Source organism: Lampetra planeri, chromosome 1, assembly GCF_965212315.1.
Source record: "Lampetra planeri chromosome 1, kcLamPlan1.2.h2, whole genome shotgun sequence".
NCBI lineage: Eukaryota > Metazoa > Chordata > Hyperoartia > Petromyzontiformes > Petromyzontidae > Lampetra > Lampetra planeri.
In genome coordinates this window covers 1,652,799-1,671,060 of record NC_136107.1, presented here as the reverse complement: position 1 = coordinate 1,671,060, position 18,262 = coordinate 1,652,799, and the positions used below count along the sequence as shown (strand labels likewise).

General features: G+C 48.1%; 1 protein-coding gene across 2 annotated transcripts; it reads left to right on the top strand.

The window, feature by feature from the left end:
* The first annotated feature begins 7,596 nt into the window (after positions 1-7,596).
* On the top strand, positions 7,597-17,297 carry CDC27 (cell division cycle 27). 2 transcript variants are annotated; one of them, XM_078604297.1, is made up of 19 exons: positions 7,597-7,782; positions 9,360-9,435; positions 9,563-9,710; positions 10,113-10,238; positions 10,368-10,465; positions 10,560-10,705; positions 11,471-11,682; positions 11,906-12,017; positions 12,122-12,228; positions 12,326-12,434; positions 12,547-12,745; positions 12,914-13,086; positions 13,267-13,419; positions 14,258-14,466; positions 14,630-14,747; positions 14,883-15,011; positions 15,134-15,208; positions 15,991-16,171; positions 16,376-17,297. In XM_078604297.1, exons 1-19 carry the CDS (start codon positions 7,756-7,758, stop codon positions 16,459-16,461), a joined length of 2,484 nt encoding a protein of 827 aa, XP_078460423.1. In that variant the 5' UTR covers positions 7,597-7,755; the 3' UTR covers positions 16,462-17,297. The 2 variants fall into 2 exon arrangements, with proteins under 2 accessions (XP_078460423.1, XP_078460514.1); XM_078604388.1 differs by lacking the exon at positions 15,134-15,208.
* The last annotated feature ends 965 nt before the right edge of the window (positions 17,298-18,262 follow it).

The window sequence follows — 18,262 nt, the reverse complement described above, 5'->3', positions numbered from 1 at the left end:
TAAGATGACTCACGTGAGTATTTAAATGGTGATGTCTGTTTTTTCCTCGAGTGTTCGTACAGGAATAACTATTGTTTAGAGGCCACTTTACGCTGTAGTTGAATGACGCACGCAAGAGCGTTAACAGTCGTCGACGTCAATCCGCAAACAATGAAGGCGGTAGGCGAATGTCCGCTCTCGTTTACAAAGGGACGAAGGTAATTCCACACTGAGCTGAATTGGCATTTCACTCGAGATTTATCTCCTATGCCACCAAGGGCTAATGCTTTGCAAAGACTATTTACACGATTTTTCGGTCAAAAATAATGTTTTGAATCACGCAGCGTTCTGAAAGGTCGCGCAGACAACAGAAGCGTTACATAAACTGCAGTGCAGGGGAGCACGCACCATATCACCCGATCCCTTTTGTAACATCATGTTTTATACAGCACGAATTACACCTTGCAGACAATAAGACATACACACACTCTTTACACATCAGATTTCAAAGACCCACAGGAAGATGCTTTTAAGAGATGGGGGGGGGGGAAACCCTACCCCAGTGTAAGAATATACACATTTAGAATCAATGTGTAATGCATATTTAAATGAAGTTTTAGTCGAATGTTTCTTTTTAAAAAAAAACACTTAACATTATCCAATCGATCATTATAATTAGCATAATCTTTTGAGCACTTTTAGCAAAATGTTTGTGTATTTGTGGCCCGATTTATTTCGATGTCTCGTTTTGTCTCCGTTTTAAATGCATTTAATGCCACAAAGCACCCGTTGCAACTACTCATCAATTTGCTCATTGTAGTCTAATCTTTAAAAAGCACTCTCAAAAGCTACTGGAAATGGACATGCAGACATACACCCAGTGCCGGATTAAGCTGGTACGGGGTCTGTTCGCATATGTTATTAAGGGGACCTAAATTAAAAAAAGTGCAGAATCACTGAACCGGAATTAATAGCTTGAAAGCATAATAATAGGGTTTTTCCCCTTTTTTTTGGGCAACAAAACTGAAACCTTTTTACAAGGATTAATGTCTGCATTAATCACAATACTTGCAGTCAAAATGCAAACAAAAAACACACCATGATAATATATGCATTGTCCTTGAAACTGATTGGTCCACACCAAGGGACGGCTTTCTTTTTAGCCTCGACCCAATCGCTGACGGATCACAACTCGTCACGATGATTGGCTCTGCCGGTCCTGGTCTATAGCCAATGGGGGGAAGCCTAGGGGCGTGGCCCTGACGTAATGGGAAGGTGACAGCTGTAAGTAAAGGATTGGTTCTGCTGGCTTTAGCCACAGCCAATGGGGAGACGAGTCAGGGGCGTGGTCCCGGGAGCCTACGATGGAGTCTAGAAGATTCCATAGAGGCTAACCAGGATTGGTGGAAATGTACCACGTGACCCGGGTATTAAATAGGAGTGGAGACGAACAACACGTGGTCAGAACTGGAACGAACGAGGGAAGGGGCCACGCGAGAGCGGTGGTCCAGGCTGCCACGTGGCTGCGCGCGTCTTTCTCTCTCTCTCTATCCCTCTCACGCTGTCTGTCAGCAGCGTGAAGGAGTGTTGTAAAGAAAGACAAATAAAGACCGGATTCCAGAAGTCGCTTCAACGACCTTTATTACACATATGTAGCTACTTTTGCTACTAGGATAATCCGGCACTGCATACACCGAGGGCACAAACGTTGCAGTTCATCCACTTTTATTTTGCTGCCGCCACCAGTTCGCAGGCATTTTACTGCACACAGAGGGAATACTAATGAGTATTAATATCCGATTATTTCGTAATTACGTCGCAGTTTCACTCATTAAACAGTCGAGAACTACTCCGAGATGTACTGCAACATACGAATTGAAATGGCCAAATCCTTGGCAACAGCAGGGCAATTCAGCCTCCAGGAGGGAGAGGAATATCTCTGTCCAGGGTCTCACTCTATGTACAGTTTATAAACCGCATTACCTGCACCGTGAAATGCTGTGGTCTTGCAGTTGCAGGGTGGCTTCACACCGTATCCTGTGCTTCTTTTTTGCAGCCTCAGAAAATCGCTATACTTTTCCAATCGCTGGCTTGACCTCGTACTCGCAGTCTTTCGTCACGTTTTAAAAGACGAAATTCGCTTGAGCGCCACCAAATCGTTCCACCAAGTTCGATCCTTCGTGAGGATAGATTAAATCATGAGAACGATTGTTTTATCCCGTCCCCCACCCCATTCTAAAAATAATGTGCAAGTGTTTCAAGCCTTCAGTCAAGTGCAGTGACTATAAAAAGGCCAGGGAAGGGTGAAACTCCACTTGCAAGGCCCCCCCCGCCTTGCAGAAGGACGCTCCTGCGCGGACACAATGCATTCTTAGAATGTAGTTTTTCACGTTAATCACTCGTCTTATAAATGTACAACATTTTGTTTCATGTCTCGCCTGTACATGATGACAACTCGCAACCCACACGTCCTTTAGACGTGGTTGTTCGGCCCTCCCAGTCAGCCAGCCAGTAAAACTTTTAAACTAAAATCTTACGTAGAACCCTGACTCTACACCTTATTCTTGCTTCATCTGCACGAACATCCCAATTTATGTCTTACTTGTATAGGTAGGACTGCCGTCGTTAATTTAATGTATACCGCAATGTATTGCGATGCCCTCTTTGGTGTGGGCGAGTTTTTACTAAAAAAAGACATTGAATGAATAATTGGATGTCTCGCTTTATCTCTACTTCTCTGTTCCCCTCCTGTACCTCTCCCTCCCTCTCTCTATATTTCACCCGCTTCCCTCACCCATATCTCTCTCCCTGTTTCTATTTCGCTAAAGGCAAAGTCTATTTCGCTCACCCTCGCTCTCTCTCTATTCCCACCTCTCCATTTCCCGTCCCAATCTCCCTGGACCCTCTCCCTAATCGTCCCTCCCACTTGCTCGTCGCTTTCCCTCGCTCTCCTCTTTCTGTTTTGCTCAATCTCTTTCCTCTCCGTGTTATTGCACTTTCACTCTCTCTCCCTATCCTCACTCACCTCCCTCCTTCCTCTCTTCTCGACACAAAATCTCGAGCTCTTAAAAGTTATGGGAAGAGTCGCATATTTATCAGGACGGCTACCTAAGAAAATAGGACAATCCTAGGAAAACCAGGACAAGTGATGAAAAAATAATAGTTCTTACTCTTTCCAGTAAGAATAGATGTTTAAAAAAAAAGTAACCCGTAAAAACAAAGTTTTTCACTATAAATCCTTTATATGCGTGGCATCGGTTTTATTTTATTATTCATTTCTGTTTTTCTTGAGTAAGAGTTTCATTTTTATCATATTGGTATTTTAAATTAAAAATGAAATTTTTTCTTCCTAAAAAATGGAAAATTTTGGAAAAATATTTTCACGAAAATAAATTGTCACGCACAACGAGTCTGTGTGCAAAATGTCAGCTCGATTGGATCACGGGAAGCGGGTTAAAAACGACCGAAGGATTTGCACGGTCGTAAGCGCGCAAGCAAGTGAACTTAATATAAAGGATTTAAAAACACACCAAATAGCCATCCATCACGAGGCATAAAGTCTGCATGACTCACACGTGCTTGCGGTCAAATATGTAAACAGGACAAGTTGCAATCCTGTAATGCTGCAACGGATAAATGCCTATTGTTTTCGAATTGTGAAAATAACCGAATTTGCAACTTAACTGGATTGCAACTTATCTAACCGATTTTAAATTGTCTCCATCCATAATACATTATCTGACAGGACCCCCATTAACAGAGGAGGTACTCCAGGCTCTCTGCTTGGCCCTGTCCTGTTGTCTCTGTATTGGGACATTAATATCTGTCATCTGCACTTTTTCACTAATGACACGGCCCTGTTGACCTCTGGAAATTCCACGGAGTAGTGACAACAGTGTATACAAAAGGACTTCAGTAATTATCTTAAACTGAATGCCCTAAAACTGGTTCTCGATGCTAAAAAGACCAAAGTTAGGTTATTCTCCACCTGACCCAAACCTGTCTTGGCACATTTGCGTAATGTGGCTCTGCACTCACACACTGACTACTTGGAACAATGAGATTTTAAAAAAACTAAATTGTATTCCAATACAGAAATAAATTAATATAGTTAATGCCATCGTCATGCTTATATTTGATTATTGTGACATCATCTACTGCCGAGATTCTGACTCTACCCTATAATGTCTCATTCCGCAATACCACTCCACTCTGTTTTGCCCTTTACACCCCCTATAGAACTCATCAGTGCAATCTGCACATTCACTCAAATCTGCCCCCCTAAATACCCAGAGAGACCATCAACAGGCTGTCTTCATCTGAAAGGTCCTCTTAAAATAAATCTACCAATTAGCTAAAGGACCACTTAGTGTCTCTAACTCCCTCCCATAGCTTCGAGATTGCCTCCTTATTCCTTCTTAAAATTCCGTTTGCTAAAACTTTGCTTGATTAATCCCGCGATGCTCCTCCACGTTTCTTTAAAACCCTTGCAGCTCATCTTCCGATCGGTTCCCTTCCATTACTCTCCCTACTTATCTCACTATTAATCCAAAAACACGGCTGATAAATGCACCCGCACTTTACTTTTTTTTCTGGCGCCTCTTGCACTCATGTTACATTTGCACAGTTTTATATTTTTTTTATTCGGAGGGAAGCCTGGCCAAACGCCAACCTGCTCCAGAAATCCATCGTCAGCGACCCCACGATCCTCCAACCAGGATCTGACCTACGGAAGAAGATCTGGTCCTCGTTGAATCGAGATCCGGACACTCCATGCAAGATGTTTGGGACACTTTCTCCATGAAAATTAACGAGAGTCCAGTTTGAGACTGTGGTGGTGGTGATGGCGCGACATATCGGACTGTGCAGCATCTCGTGAGCGACCGCCCAATCGGATCATTCAACGGCAATATGAAATCAATCCACGCGGCTACTGCTGAAGCAGTCGAATGGATATCAAATCTCGACATGAATTTGTAATCTGTTGTGATTCCCCAAAATGCCATACGAAAGAAGACAGTTTTATATTCATTTTTCGTTTATGACCGTTAAATATCTTGGGTTTTTTGTCATTGCAATATTCCTTAAGGACTCGTTTGCTGCAATATTGAACTCGTTCTCTGCAATATTGATGTTTGTCTTGGTTTTGTTGTGCTCACGCCCCACGAATCTTCCTTGTGAAATAGCTGGGCAACTGGCTAAACGGCATCATCAGTGTAACAAATACACTCAAACGCAAGCATAGTGGTCAGTGCAGATTGCTTCGGACATTATTAGCTGCTGTGTTCGCCGTCACCAGGAATCGAGCTTATGTAGCTGGGTTCATGGCGCAATGCGCTAAACATTGCACCACCACCACTCCCACCGCTTGTACATACCGTGACCGATGCCAGGCACTTTGTGACCCTTTAACTGAGCTCGGAAGTAAACCCATCAATATTCGCTTGGTAACGGACAGCATAGGCGGGCCATGCAGATAGAATCTCGCATATTCAACAAGGGTTTGTAGAGCCATCTGGCAGCGACTGGGTGGAACTGCAGGAAATGTTTCATCAGCCAGTGCACGTTCACATTTGAATTGGGCCATTGTGTATTTTTCAACAATTTATCTCTACTGCTGGATGAAAGTCACCCGAAGTTGTCGCGCCATCTCTCAGGGCAACGTGATGCAAACATCCACCTTAGCTCCTGCACGCGAGCGGATTAAATCGCTCCGTCTTCGCAGTTGGCTTCTTACTTTCTTTCGAGATGACCAGCTCGCTCGTTTCGACCCGTGGCACCCAGACACCCATCAGCCCTTCGAGCGCCATGTCCAGCCCAAGACCACTCTTCCTCCGGTCACAATGTCCCTAACTTGCGTACGTTCTCTCGTGCGTGCGAAAGGGAGCCCCGTTCCATACGAGTCGTCCTGGCAAGGGGACTTTTCTGATGGTAGCAACACAACACTCACAACTACACACACTCTCGCGGGAAGCTCTCTTGTCGCCAGTGAAACCCCGCGCTCACGTCGCATCCCATTTTTTTTAAACATCAGAATCAGACGATGTATTTATGCTGGAGGAATCCGATGAGCTGTGAAGTTCTTATTCACAAATGTCCAGTAGGGCCGAGTCAGAACGTTACAAATTAAAAAGATTATACTGGTAGGAACCTCCTGGTTACACCAGCCCACAGGGGATTATTGTGTCCGTCCGTCCGTCGTGCAGGAAGGGGCTGGGTGGGGAGGGAGGGGCTGGGTGGGGAGGGTGGGGAGAGGCTGGGTGGGGAGGGTGGAGCTGGGTGGGGAGGGAGGGGAGGGGCTGGATGGGGAGGGGCTGGGTGGGGGGTGGGAGGGGTGGGGCTGGGTGAGGAGGGGCTGGTCACCCCGTTGGTGCCCTTATAAAACTCAACGTTTAACCTACTCACGCCGGCTTGTGCCCGCCCTCACAGTCGGCCATATTTGCGGAATACACCACGCCGCCGTTGACCCTAGCCATTGACCGAGCAACCCAACGTTCCTACCAGCTCCCTCCGCAGGAATGTGTTTTTGCTGCTATAAATTTGCACATACGCCACATTGCTGAGTTATCATTTGTGACCAGGTCGCTTCTGAAAAATAAGTTAATACCTCAGTGGGTAAGATAAATAAATAAACAGTTGCGTTTTATTTGTATATTTTAAGTGATTTGTTTACCTTTATCATATTCTGCACTCCTATCGTGTTTTTGTACTGTGTCGTTGTAACGTTCTGACCCCGTGCCCCTACTGGACATGTGTGAAAAAACGCTTCATAGCTCATCGGATTTCTAGTGCAGTGTCAATACAGATTCTGATTCATGTATTACCCCGTGTCTTAAGGGGCGGAGGCCTAACTCTAACAGGGCGTGGTCTAAACAGGAAGAGGCGGGGCTTACAGAGGAAGGGGCGGTGCCCAAAAAGAAGGGGGTGGGTGCAAATAGGTGAACTTCCCTGTTGATATTCTTGGTTCTTTCGGTAAAGTCACGTAGAAGGGAAACAATAAAATAATAAAGTAATACAAATAGTAAACATTAAAACATTCTCACAACGTTTGGACTGCAACACAAACAATCATCATCAGGTGTGAAATCCACAGCAAGATTTTTTTTTAAATATTTTTTTAAAATCTTTTTTACTATTTTATTATTTCCCTTCCGCGTGACTTTACCGAAAGAACCAAGAATATGAATCCCTGCAGTCACGAAAGCTTTACGTCAAAATTCCCCGTTGATATTTAACAGTCCAGTAATAAAGCTTTATACTGCACAGTAATCGAACACGTGCAGCGCGCACGCGGTGAGAGGCCAACTGGCCCGATTCTATCGGTCGTCGTTGCCAAAGCAGCTTGCACCCCAAATCGTCGCATTACAAATTACGAGCTCGGCCCATTGCTGCTACTGCTGCTGCTCGAGTCGCTGTCGGCGCTCCACTTGCCAGGCCTGGCACGCACCGCTCACTCTTCTCTCGGCACTCCACTGCCCGGCCTGGCGCGCGCCGCTCGCTCTTCTCTCGGCGCTCGACTGCCCGGCCTGGCGCTCTACTGCCCGGCCTGGCCGTGGCGGTTGACGCGCCCTCCCCCCCCCGGTGACGTCATCGCCTAGCCCCTCCCCCATCAGTGTCGTAAATGGCGGCCGAGTGATCGCCGGGCCCAGGCTCTGCCGCGTCCCCCCCGCGTCTCCCTCCTCCTCCCCAGCGTCTCATGCCCGGCGTCTCCCCTCGGCTACCTCGACTGCGTCTCTCCTCGGCTGCGCGTGCCGCCCGCCTGCCCGCCTCCCCGTCATGACCGTGCTCCAGGAGCCCGTGCAGGTACCACACGCAAGCCTCGGCGTGACCCAGGCCCCGTTGTGGGCGAGGGGAGAAGGAGCGCGGCCAGAGCGGCACGGGGGGGCACGGGGAGGGGGGCACGGGGAGGGGGGCACGGGGGCACGGGGAGGGGGGCACGGGGGCACGGGGAGGGGGGGCACGGGGGCACGGGGAGGGGGGGCACGGGGAGGGGGGCACGGGGAGGGGGGCACGGGGGCACGGGGAGGGGGGCACGGGGGCACGGGGAGGGGGGGCACGGGGGCACGGGGAGGGGGGGCACGGGGAGGGGGGCACGGGGGCACGGGGAGGGGGGGCACGGGGAGGGGGGCACGGGGAGGGGGGCACGGGGAGGGGGGGCACGGGGAGAGCGGCGGGGGGGGAGAGCGGCGGGGGGGGGGGGGAGAGCGGCGGGGGGGGGGGGGGAGAGCGGCGGGGGGGGGGGGGAGAGCGGCGGGGGGGGGGGGAGAGCGGCGGGGGGGGGGGGGAGCGGCACGGGGAGGGGGGCACGGGGAGGGGGGGCACGGGGGGGGGGGCACGGGGAGAGCGGCGGGGGGGGGAGCGGCACGGGGGGGGGCACGGGGAGAGCCGCCCGGGGGGGGGGGCACTGGGAGACGTTCACAGTTGGGGTGGCAAGGAGCGCATGGGGAGTGGGGATCTGGGGCAAATTGACACAACGATTGGGCTGGCAAGGGAGAGAGCGTAGAGAGAGAAAGAGGAAGGGAGAGTAAAGATGTAGGAGGGTCAGGCGGAACAAGGGGAATTAGGAATAAAGAAGGTACTGGCCTGTCACGGGGGGTAACAAAGGAAAGGGGTGGTAGTGGTGGGGGGGGGGAGTGATAAGTTGCAGGAGGGGGTGACAGCGTCTGTCTGCCCTGACCTGTCAGGGGGGAATAAGACGGGACCAGGGCAGGTGGGAGCGGATAATGAGGAACAAGGCTTGGCCCGCTTGGCAGGAAGCAGTGACCGGTGGAGGGAGAGTGGCAGACGAGGTTTGGGCTACTGCCGGCTTTTTAGATGCCTCGTGTGACAGCAGCTGACGGTGACAGCCGCCCAAGATGCCCCATTTTTGGTGGTCACCCTCGCCTCTCCCACCAAGCGCAGAGATTAAAACCCTTTGTGACGAGCTGCTGCTAATGCGAGCACTCCTGGTGCTGCTGTGGTGATGATGGCTCCTGCCATTTAAGTACAATGCATTTTTTAAAAAATAACCACGTTGAATATAACCAGGAGCAGCGGCTTGTTAGGGATATTAAAGGAATTTCCCATTCTTACAACCACAAGTTAAACCGTGGTCCCACTGATGAATGACAGTGCGTACTTATATTAGGGGCCAGCCACCCCTAGGCACCTTAACACGTCTTGGGATCTCTGGGCCCCCAACGATTTCACTGCAAGGTGATGGTGCGTGGCTTGTCCCATGACCGTGTGGCATCAAGGAGGTTATAAGAGGCGTGTTAAGTGCAAACCGATTGCTTTTGTCACGTACATAATTCACATAGAGCCGATACATTTTAGTGTTAAATTATTACACTTCAAACAACGCGTTTACACGTTGCCCTTTTGTCTGTTGTTGCACGCAGGCTGCAATTTGGCACGCCTTGAATCACTACGCCTTCCGAGATGCCGTCTTTTTGGCCGAGCGTCTCTTCGCCGAAGGTACAGTGATGGCAACGCACGGGTATAATATAGAGCTTGCCCCTATGGTACGGTCCCTAAAGTTGGCTTGGTTTTGACAGCAGCAGTTTTGCTCCAGACAGCCTGCATTGTGTGTGGATTCTTGCAGTTGCATCAGAAGAAGTGCTGTTCCTCCTGGCCACTTGCTACTACCGCTCGGGGAAGCCGTACAAGGCGTACAGCTTGCTGAAGATGCACTCTTGTTCCACGCCGCAATGCAAGCATCTGCTGGCTCGCTGCTGTGTGGAGCTTGAGAAGTGAGTGCTCTTCACGATATCACAACTGAAGTAATGTGAATGTGTATGTCACGTGAACAACCCTTGCTGCTATTGATTGTATAAGGCATCCAATAACAAAAGAGGTGTCCGTTAAATGTCCTTTCCAAAATTCTACTGTCTACAGTGTACCGATTCTGTCTCAACTATTTCAAATTGATTCGTTTTCAGGCCTGCATATTAGTTTTGTTAATGTAACTACCCTATGGTTTTTAACACTACATTTCTTATATAGGTTATGACGGTAATTTTTCGCCCATACCCCAAAATAAATTGTATTGCTAATTTTAAATAAAAATGCCACCCTTCGCTCGTTTGCTGTAGGCAAGCTTTATTAAATAAAACAAGATAATTGTCACAGTGCAATTTTGATCTATGCTACAGACTCGCAGAAGCAGAGCGCATCCTGGCTGGAGGCATCTTGGGGAAAGCCCGCACCTATGAGGAGATAACGACCGAATTTGGAGATGCTGCGTGCTTCGTCCTGGCCACACTCGGCCAGATCTACATGTTAGTCCGGGATCAGGGACGGCTCCTTTAATTGTTGCTCATTGTACAGCACACCCAGTACATTTGCATTACCAACTAAACATGCATTCTAAGGTGGCTGTGTCACTCGTGGTCACTGTGTTTTTGCAGTAAAACTGAGCGTACCACAAAAGGTGCAGAGTGCTTCCAGAAGAGCCTGGGCTTAAATCCCTTCCTGTGGTCCCAATTTGAGGCCCTCTGTGATATAGGTGAGTGCTCAACTGTTATGCACGCTCTTATAATGCTTAATTTTTGGTATTCTATGGTTATTTCCACTTACCACGAAACTGTGCTTGATTACAGGTGAAAAGCCAGACCCGGACCAGATCTTCAGATTGTCGTCATTGCAGAACTTTGGGACCTGTCAATCCAACTACCCCACACCGTGTGGCAATGCTGGGCCTCGTGTGCAGGAAACTCCGGTCATGGAGACCCCACAGGACACCTTGGTAAGGATGAACTATTTGGTGATAGTGCATTGGCAGCGGTGCACAGGCACAAACCAAAAAAACTCAACACGGTCAATAACACTGCCTTTAAGCGGAAAAGTATATAATGGGCAATATTTCGGGCAATGGCTCTTCACAGCACAGAGCGAGGTAGAGTGGTGAACCATGTGCTGTGAAGAAGGGCCATCATCCAAAGCGTCACCTGTTATGTGCTTCCTTTTAAGGCCACAGTTTTGTTAACGAATGTGAGTTCTTAGTGAGAATGAGAGTGGAGTGCCAATACAAAAGGCCAATTTTCTTGGGCATACAGCTGTGCACGATACAAGCATGATGTTGAAGTGCATCATAGTTATTTGTTAATCGGCCGTTCTAAATATGCTGCTGTGTACAAGATTTTGCATACGGTTTTAATTAAAGCAGAATCTTAAAATATAAATAGGTGTTTTCTGCTCTAGATGCATGTAGTTCAATATATATGGCAATTATGAGAACATTGAAATGTTGGTTTAATGACGCTTTATTTTAGGAATTCCAGAACTACACAATAAGTTACAAGCATGCTTATGTATTGCATACAGCATAGGTGACAACTTGTTTAACGCCAAATGTGTTACATATATGCTATATTATATTTATTTTGTTTAACTACTTGAAAAGTCATCGGACCAGGATAGTCTCATTTGAGAGTGACATAGGTTACCTTACCCAGCTTATTTGGCTCTGCAGTTCAGTATTTTTTCTCTTTTTTTCATGATGGTCAACAAGGAACTGAACCGGCTAAACCTGGAGTCGTCGGTAGCGTCGCGACACGCACCACTTACACCGTCCGCCTCGGGCTCCGTCATCGACGTGTCGGTCAGCTCCGATTCGGTGGGACTGCTGACGGGCGACCGCAGCCTCATGTCCCGCCCGCCCCGAATGCGTGCACGGGGCACGTGGAGTATGCTAACCGGCTCCGCCAGCCCTCTCACCCCCAGGTGATGCGGCTTGCACGACATTTCTTGGGAATTTTATCTGTGCAAATGGGTCATCGGCTCTAAGTTCTGCCGTCGAGTTATGTGAAAGTGCCTAAAAGTACAGGTTCTAGGGAATTCTTCTGGAATTGAGCAACTGCTATTTAAGCCACTATACCAAGACACACATGCCCCTTTACATACCATTCTGCAACATACAGTGATGTAACTGCTACTATTTCTCTAGCTTTGGGGTTCTGCCCATGGACACTCCAAGCTCGGCAGACTCCTCTGTCCTGTCAGGCATCACGCCTACTTCCGCCATGATTGAAACTGGGCCTGTCTCTGCTCCAAAGAAGGTACAGTGTTCTTCATGATATTAATTACTTGGGAGTTTGCCAATTTCAAATAATAACTGTTTAAACATTGTATGTATGATATTGCCTGTTTTTTTTTTTATCAGACGCTGACTCGCCTCGGTCAGGGAGTGAAGCCAGTGTTTAGCCAATCTGGTAACAGCCGTGAAGTCGGAACAAACGCTCTGACCCAGAGTTCCACTCCTCCGTCCAGGTCAGTCTTGTGCAGGTACATTTCACTCATGCCAAATGTGAAAATTACTAGGATGGACACATTCAACAGAACTTTGTGTGGGTGGTGCCTCCTCCAGTACTACCCAAGTGCTCTTCCCTACGAGCGGTGCTCCTGCCAACACGTTCACCAACGCTCCCCCGCGGAGGAGCTCACGCCTGTTTACTAGTGCCAGCTCAACCGCCAAGGTGAGTTACAGTTTGAACAATTCGTAAGTCTCCTTTCAAATTAATAATGGTGCCTTCCCTGGACACTGCACAGTTGCATCTTGCTAATACCATTGGAGATTGGCTTTCTCAGGAGAACAGCAAGAAGCCAAAACTGAAGTTTGCATCGCCGAGCAAGTCGCTCAGCCGCAAGCCAAAGAGCAGGAGCAGTAAGGGGGGCCTGGTGCAGCCCAACCTCGGCGAGGGCCTGGACGGCACTAAGCCAGAGCCTGGCCAAATCGCGGAGAGGCTCAACCCTGCACAGGCCGTCACGCTGCAAAAGGCTGCGGCGGGTAAAATAGCATCGCTGGAATCACTTGCATACCAACGGCATGACTATTGTAATGTTTTAAAATATATTCTGGATGAATTTATAAATCTGCGTTATTGTTGGATATTGACCATTTTTGATATTTAATAAAACTGTAATTGTACCTTTGGTTTTTTTGCTTTTCTTGCAGAAGGGCTAATGAGCCTCCTCAGGGAAATGGGGAAGGCCTACTTTGCACTGTGCTCGTACAACTGCAAGGAGGCCATCAACTTGCTGAGTGAACTCCCACCCCACCACTATCACACAGGCTGGGTTCTGGGTCAGCTCGGAAAGGCACATTTTGAGTTGGCAGAGTACACACAGGTATGATTGAGCACAAGCATGCATGTGCACAGTGATACAACCTTCAAGTAAAGTGATTTACTGTGTATGTGGCTAGACATGGCTTCTGATTTGTAAGTAATTTTATTTCATATTTGTTTGTATAATTTGCTGGTTGATATCAATGAAAGGAAAACGTGTTTTTGTCATACGTGCGTGTAGGCAGAGAAGATATTTCTAGACTTGAGGCACAAAGACCCAACACAGCTGGAAGGCATGGAGACATTCTCCACCACTTTGTGGCACCTCCAGCGAGATGTCGCCCTCTCTGCCCTGGCTCAGGACCTGACCGCTATGGACAAGAACTCTCCACAGGTGAGTCATGGTGGCGGTGGAATATTTTCACCGTGTGGGGCCCTTTCACAGTTCAGTCCTTTCAGAATAAACATGCCATCATTGCCAAAGCCATTGATGCCACCAAGCCTTGCCCATGCTTTTGACATTCTACTCGAGCCTACAAGTGCTGCACATAAAACACATGGCATCTCAAGATCTTTCCTAAAAGTATTCCACCATCTGGACTTCGGTCTTCCCCTTGGTCGTGGGACTTGTGGAGACCACTCCAATACCCTTCGGTCCTTTAACAGAGTTTATAAACGGTCAATAGAACATTTGTTAAATTGTAAACATGTGCCTTACATGATTTTGGGTTTTGTCAACTTGAGTCAAGGTACTGATTTATTTTATGTTCCCAAAAAGCCATCCTTAAGGCTCCACCTGCCACTAATTCCAATGATTCTCTTCTTTGAAATGCAATTCGATCATGTTCACCTTAACTTATTACAGTGGTTTTTCAATATGCTAACAGCACATGTACGCCGTGGTAGCGAGATGTTAACTCCTTGGCATGCAGGCGGTCGTGGGTTCGATCCCAACCCTGATGCCTGTATATTTGGAATTTGCATGTTCTCTCCCTGCGGTTGCCTGGATTTTTCTCCCGGGTCCTCCAGTTTTTCCATCCACATTTAGAAACATGCCTATTTGGCTGCTATAAATTACCACTTGATAAACCACTTCGTTGAGCGATAATTTGTGGCCAAGTCACTTCTGAAAAAGAGCCATATAGCTCGGTGATCCTTACCTAGTAAAATAAAAAATAGTTTTATAGTAGTTTAACAGCTGCAGCTTTCCTCGAATGCTCGTGTTCCGGTAGACGTGGTGCACAGCGGGCAACTGCTTCAGCCTGCAGCGTGAGCACGACGTGGCCATCAAATTCTTCCAGCGAGCGATCCAGGTGGACCCCAGCTTTGCCTATGCCTACACGCTGCTGGGCCATGAGCTGGCGCTCATCGAAGAGCTCGAGAAATCCCTGGCGTGCTTCCGCAACGCCATCCGCATCAACCCTCGCCACTACAATGCATGGCGAGTAGATCTGTGCACCGCCCTGCGCCCTTGTGCACCCTGTGCACTCGCTTGCCTTGTGCAGAAACTACCAGGGCGAGTTGTGCATGTGTTTTTTCTTAAATGTGACGAAGCGGTGTGATTTAAAGTACTGTTATTCAAAAGTAAACCTTTTGTCCTGCAGGTATGGCCTGGGCATGATTTACTACAAGCAAGAAAAATATAGTTTGGCAGAGGTTCACTTCAGGAAGGCGTTCAGTATAAACCCGCAGAGTTCAGTGCTACTTTGTCACATTGCTGTGGTGAGTGATAATACAACATTGCTAACAATTGTTGGTGCCATTATATTGTAAGTGCTGCAACACTTGAACGTCTTGAATGAGCTTTCTTTGGAATATCCCCTAATGTGAAAATGTGACCCATTTTTCATCCCACAGGTGCAGCATGCACTGAAAAAATCTGATGCAGCACTCGAGACCCTCACCAGAGCCATCAACGTCGAGCCCAAAAACCCACTGTGCAAGTTCCACCGTGCCTCCATCCTCTTTGCAAATGAGAAGTACAAGGTGAGAGCACGGATTTCTGTGCAGGCTGAGGTGCATGCAAGCCTGCTCTCGATGCACGCCGCTCCATCGGCGGCGGTGCGAGTGGGATGTAATGTTCCCCACTCTGGTTTTTGTTTGAACAGGCGGCCTTGCAAGAACTTGAGGAGCTGAAGCAGATTGTACCCAAGGAGTCGCTGGTGTACTTCCTCATAGGCAAGGTAATGCAAGTTTGTGAATGATGAAGGTACATGTCAACAAGGGACCGTCTTGGGTTTGAAAATTTTATTTTCAGTGTTGGAATTTATTTTGATCATGATGTTTGATGTCAAATCCCGATATGCGCCAAATGCTTTTCCTTCTGATCTTAGGAATGCTCTTGCTTCCGATAATAGGAAGCCACTGGAGCTATTCACTTTTAAGTATAGATTGAAAAGACATTTCATTAAAACTTATTTTTTTGTGTTTAGTTTGTTGTCATTCCCCCGGTTGGCTACGTACGGTGGGAAAGAAGGTCTACATACATATGTAGTTATTGACTCGGAGACACTAAGAGGAGGAGGCACTCTGTTTATTAACACGGCCTGACAGTCACATTTAGTTAACTACGGTTCCCAGTCAGGACAGCTGGTAGACTGCCTGACTGGCGACGCCGAGATGGTGAAGACTCCAGCAGCACGACGGAGATCCCCCCCACTCCAAACGACAGCTACGAGCTCCCCTCCCGGGGGGGGGGCCCTCTTTTCCTGTCAGCGTGGCCTGGCTCCGCCCCCGGCCATGCCCCCTTCTGGAACCTACGAGCTTGGTTCTCGACGTGTCCATTCCCTAACCTTTCCCCCCCTAGATCCCTCTCTGGTCTATCACGTGGCCTGCTGTCACAGGGCTGCTGCACGCTGCAGATCCCCTTCCCTGCCAGCGCTATGTTGCTACGTGACCGATTCTGTGTCAATACAATACACGCACACTGTGCCTGGGCATAAGCTGATGGCAATTATGTACATAGGTTTACAAGAAGCTGGGTCAGGGCCACTTAGCCCTCATGAACTTCTCATGGGCTATGGACCTGGACCCCAAGGGAGCAAACAACCAGATCAAGGAGGCAATCGACAAGCGGTACCTTCCGGACGATGATGAACAGGGCCAAGATTCGGCCATGCAGGAAATCATGGACTTCAACGAGAATGGTAATGCAGCTGCAGCAACACTCAAGCACTGACAAGATTTATCGCCGCTTTTCAATAGCTTATGATAACGCAAGCAATCTACATTTTCGTGAACTGGAAAAGTCATCCAGTGACCTCCACAAAATGCACTGTTGTTGTGTAAATGTAAACGTCGACTTATAAAATAAACCCCCCCCTCCCCGCCCCTCCCATCTTTGTGCACAGCGGAGGGGTTTGACTCTCACGAGAGCAACATGACGGACGCAGAGGACACTCAGCTGCATGCGGCGGAGAGCGACGAAAGCCTGTGACGGTGCCCAGCACCATCTGGAGTGAGGCGAGGCCACGACTGAGCCACGCGCATTAGCTGCACGACCCAGAGCCGGCGGTGCTATTAAAAAGGGGTCTCGCTGACAGTTGCGGCACATCATGTCTCGCAGCCTCCCGGGTCTGCCTTCACGAGATGTTTCATGCAACATGCATCCACCAGAGTTCAAGAAGGTTGCTTAGGACACGTTTGTGGCTATGGGTGTCTCGCAGCTTTGAGAACATTGACATGTGCCCTCGTACGATGACTGCAAGCAACCATTTAATTGTAAAATAGCCCTGAACATGCTTATTGACTAGTCATGTTTGAGATAATGGGAGAGCCATTTCAATGCGATTGGCCTCCATGCTGTCTCTTTTAATGTGAAGTGCAGTCAGTTGCTGCACCAAGCTAGTGGATGTGGGTTTGTTTTAGCTCGCGTTAAAAGCAAAACCACTGAAGGTCATAATATACTCATCTTAACAATGGATTCAATTTTATTTCAATGGGCTTGCTTATGCTTCTGCTGGATTCCAATATTCTCATTTTTTTTGCAGTGGTATATCCGATGTATGTAAATCTGTGCGTTTTTTTTTTTACTCGCTGTGTTGTATCCACAACTACAAATTTGGTGGGCTACCATCACACACTTGTTCTCATTACCACTAACTTCTCTGCGTGCAAGTGTATGCTTGGTCAATCTGTTCTGTGTGACTGTGTGCCTGGTTCTGTGATTATAAATGTATGCATCTGTAAATTGAACTAAATTACGGCAAATACATGTTCAAGTTTTTGTTTCAAAGTCCATTTAATAAAGGATAAAATGCTGAGTATATGAAACGAGCTGCAGCTGGTGCCATTTTTATTGCTTTTAAAGATGAATGGCATCGGATACCTCGTCGCTACTGTAATGTAGACTGCAGTATCCAGTGTATGTGTACTGTATTGTAGACGAATGTTCCAGTAAGGGGTCCAGGTTTCACAAGCATAGAGAAGACATTATTGTGGTTGAGAAGACCCGAAGCGTCGTGTGGAGCGATAGCGGGTAGCTTCCACACATCGCTGATAAAAAAAAGAATGCCGCTCGACCGATTCGGAGTGGGACCTCTGCTGTCAAACTAGAACTGGTCACAGGCACACTGCCAGGTATGGAAACGCCACTCTCTCCACAACTCCCCCATCACCAATGGGGAGTTCAGGGGGTGGAGTAAGTATGGCTTTTACCATTTCTGACGAAACAAGTGTTAAGGTGTTAACACCAAACAAACCTTTTGCAAGGAATCATATCTGCATCAAACATATGTACTTGTGGTGAACATGCACGCAAAACTACTCTGTTTTTGATACTGTCAAGAATGATCCCATGAGCAGGTTGGAGTCTTTGACACAAAATACCTATGCAGGCGATTTGTTTTGGTGGGGCTGATAGTGAGACCCCGCATCTTAGTAACACGCTCCAGGTTCGACAGGTGCGCCTCAAACTCTTGAGCAGCAATCACAAGATCATCAGCATACGCAGCATGGTTGACCAAATAGGGATTTGCGTTGGTTAAGTAATGTATCCTGCACGCCCAGCCACCGCATGCCCAAGCAGCTTTTGTTTGGACAGATAGAGGGGGCTAAATGGGTTCGGCACAGGCTACAGTAGAGATGGAGTGATGTGGTACAAGAGGATATGGAGCTGAGTGGACTTGCCGATGACTGGTACCAGCTGTCAAGATCGGTCTCTGTGGAGGAGGCTCGTGAAGAATGGTACTGGGCAGTTGGAGGCAGTTGCCCTTCAACAAGAGTGGATGGCAGAGGAG

Excerpts from the sequence above, each read along its gene's own strand:
- CDC27 (XM_078604297.1), top strand. The coding sequence starts at position 7,756 with ATGACCGTGCTCCAGGAGCCCGTGCAG. Across the intron at positions 12,018-12,121 it reads CTGTCTCTGCTCCAAAGAAG|ACGCTGACTCGCCTCGGTCA; the intron begins GTACAGTGTTCT and ends TTTTTTTATCAG. Across the intron at positions 16,172-16,375 it reads CATGGACTTCAACGAGAATG|CGGAGGGGTTTGACTCTCAC; the intron begins GTAATGCAGCTG and ends CTTTGTGCACAG.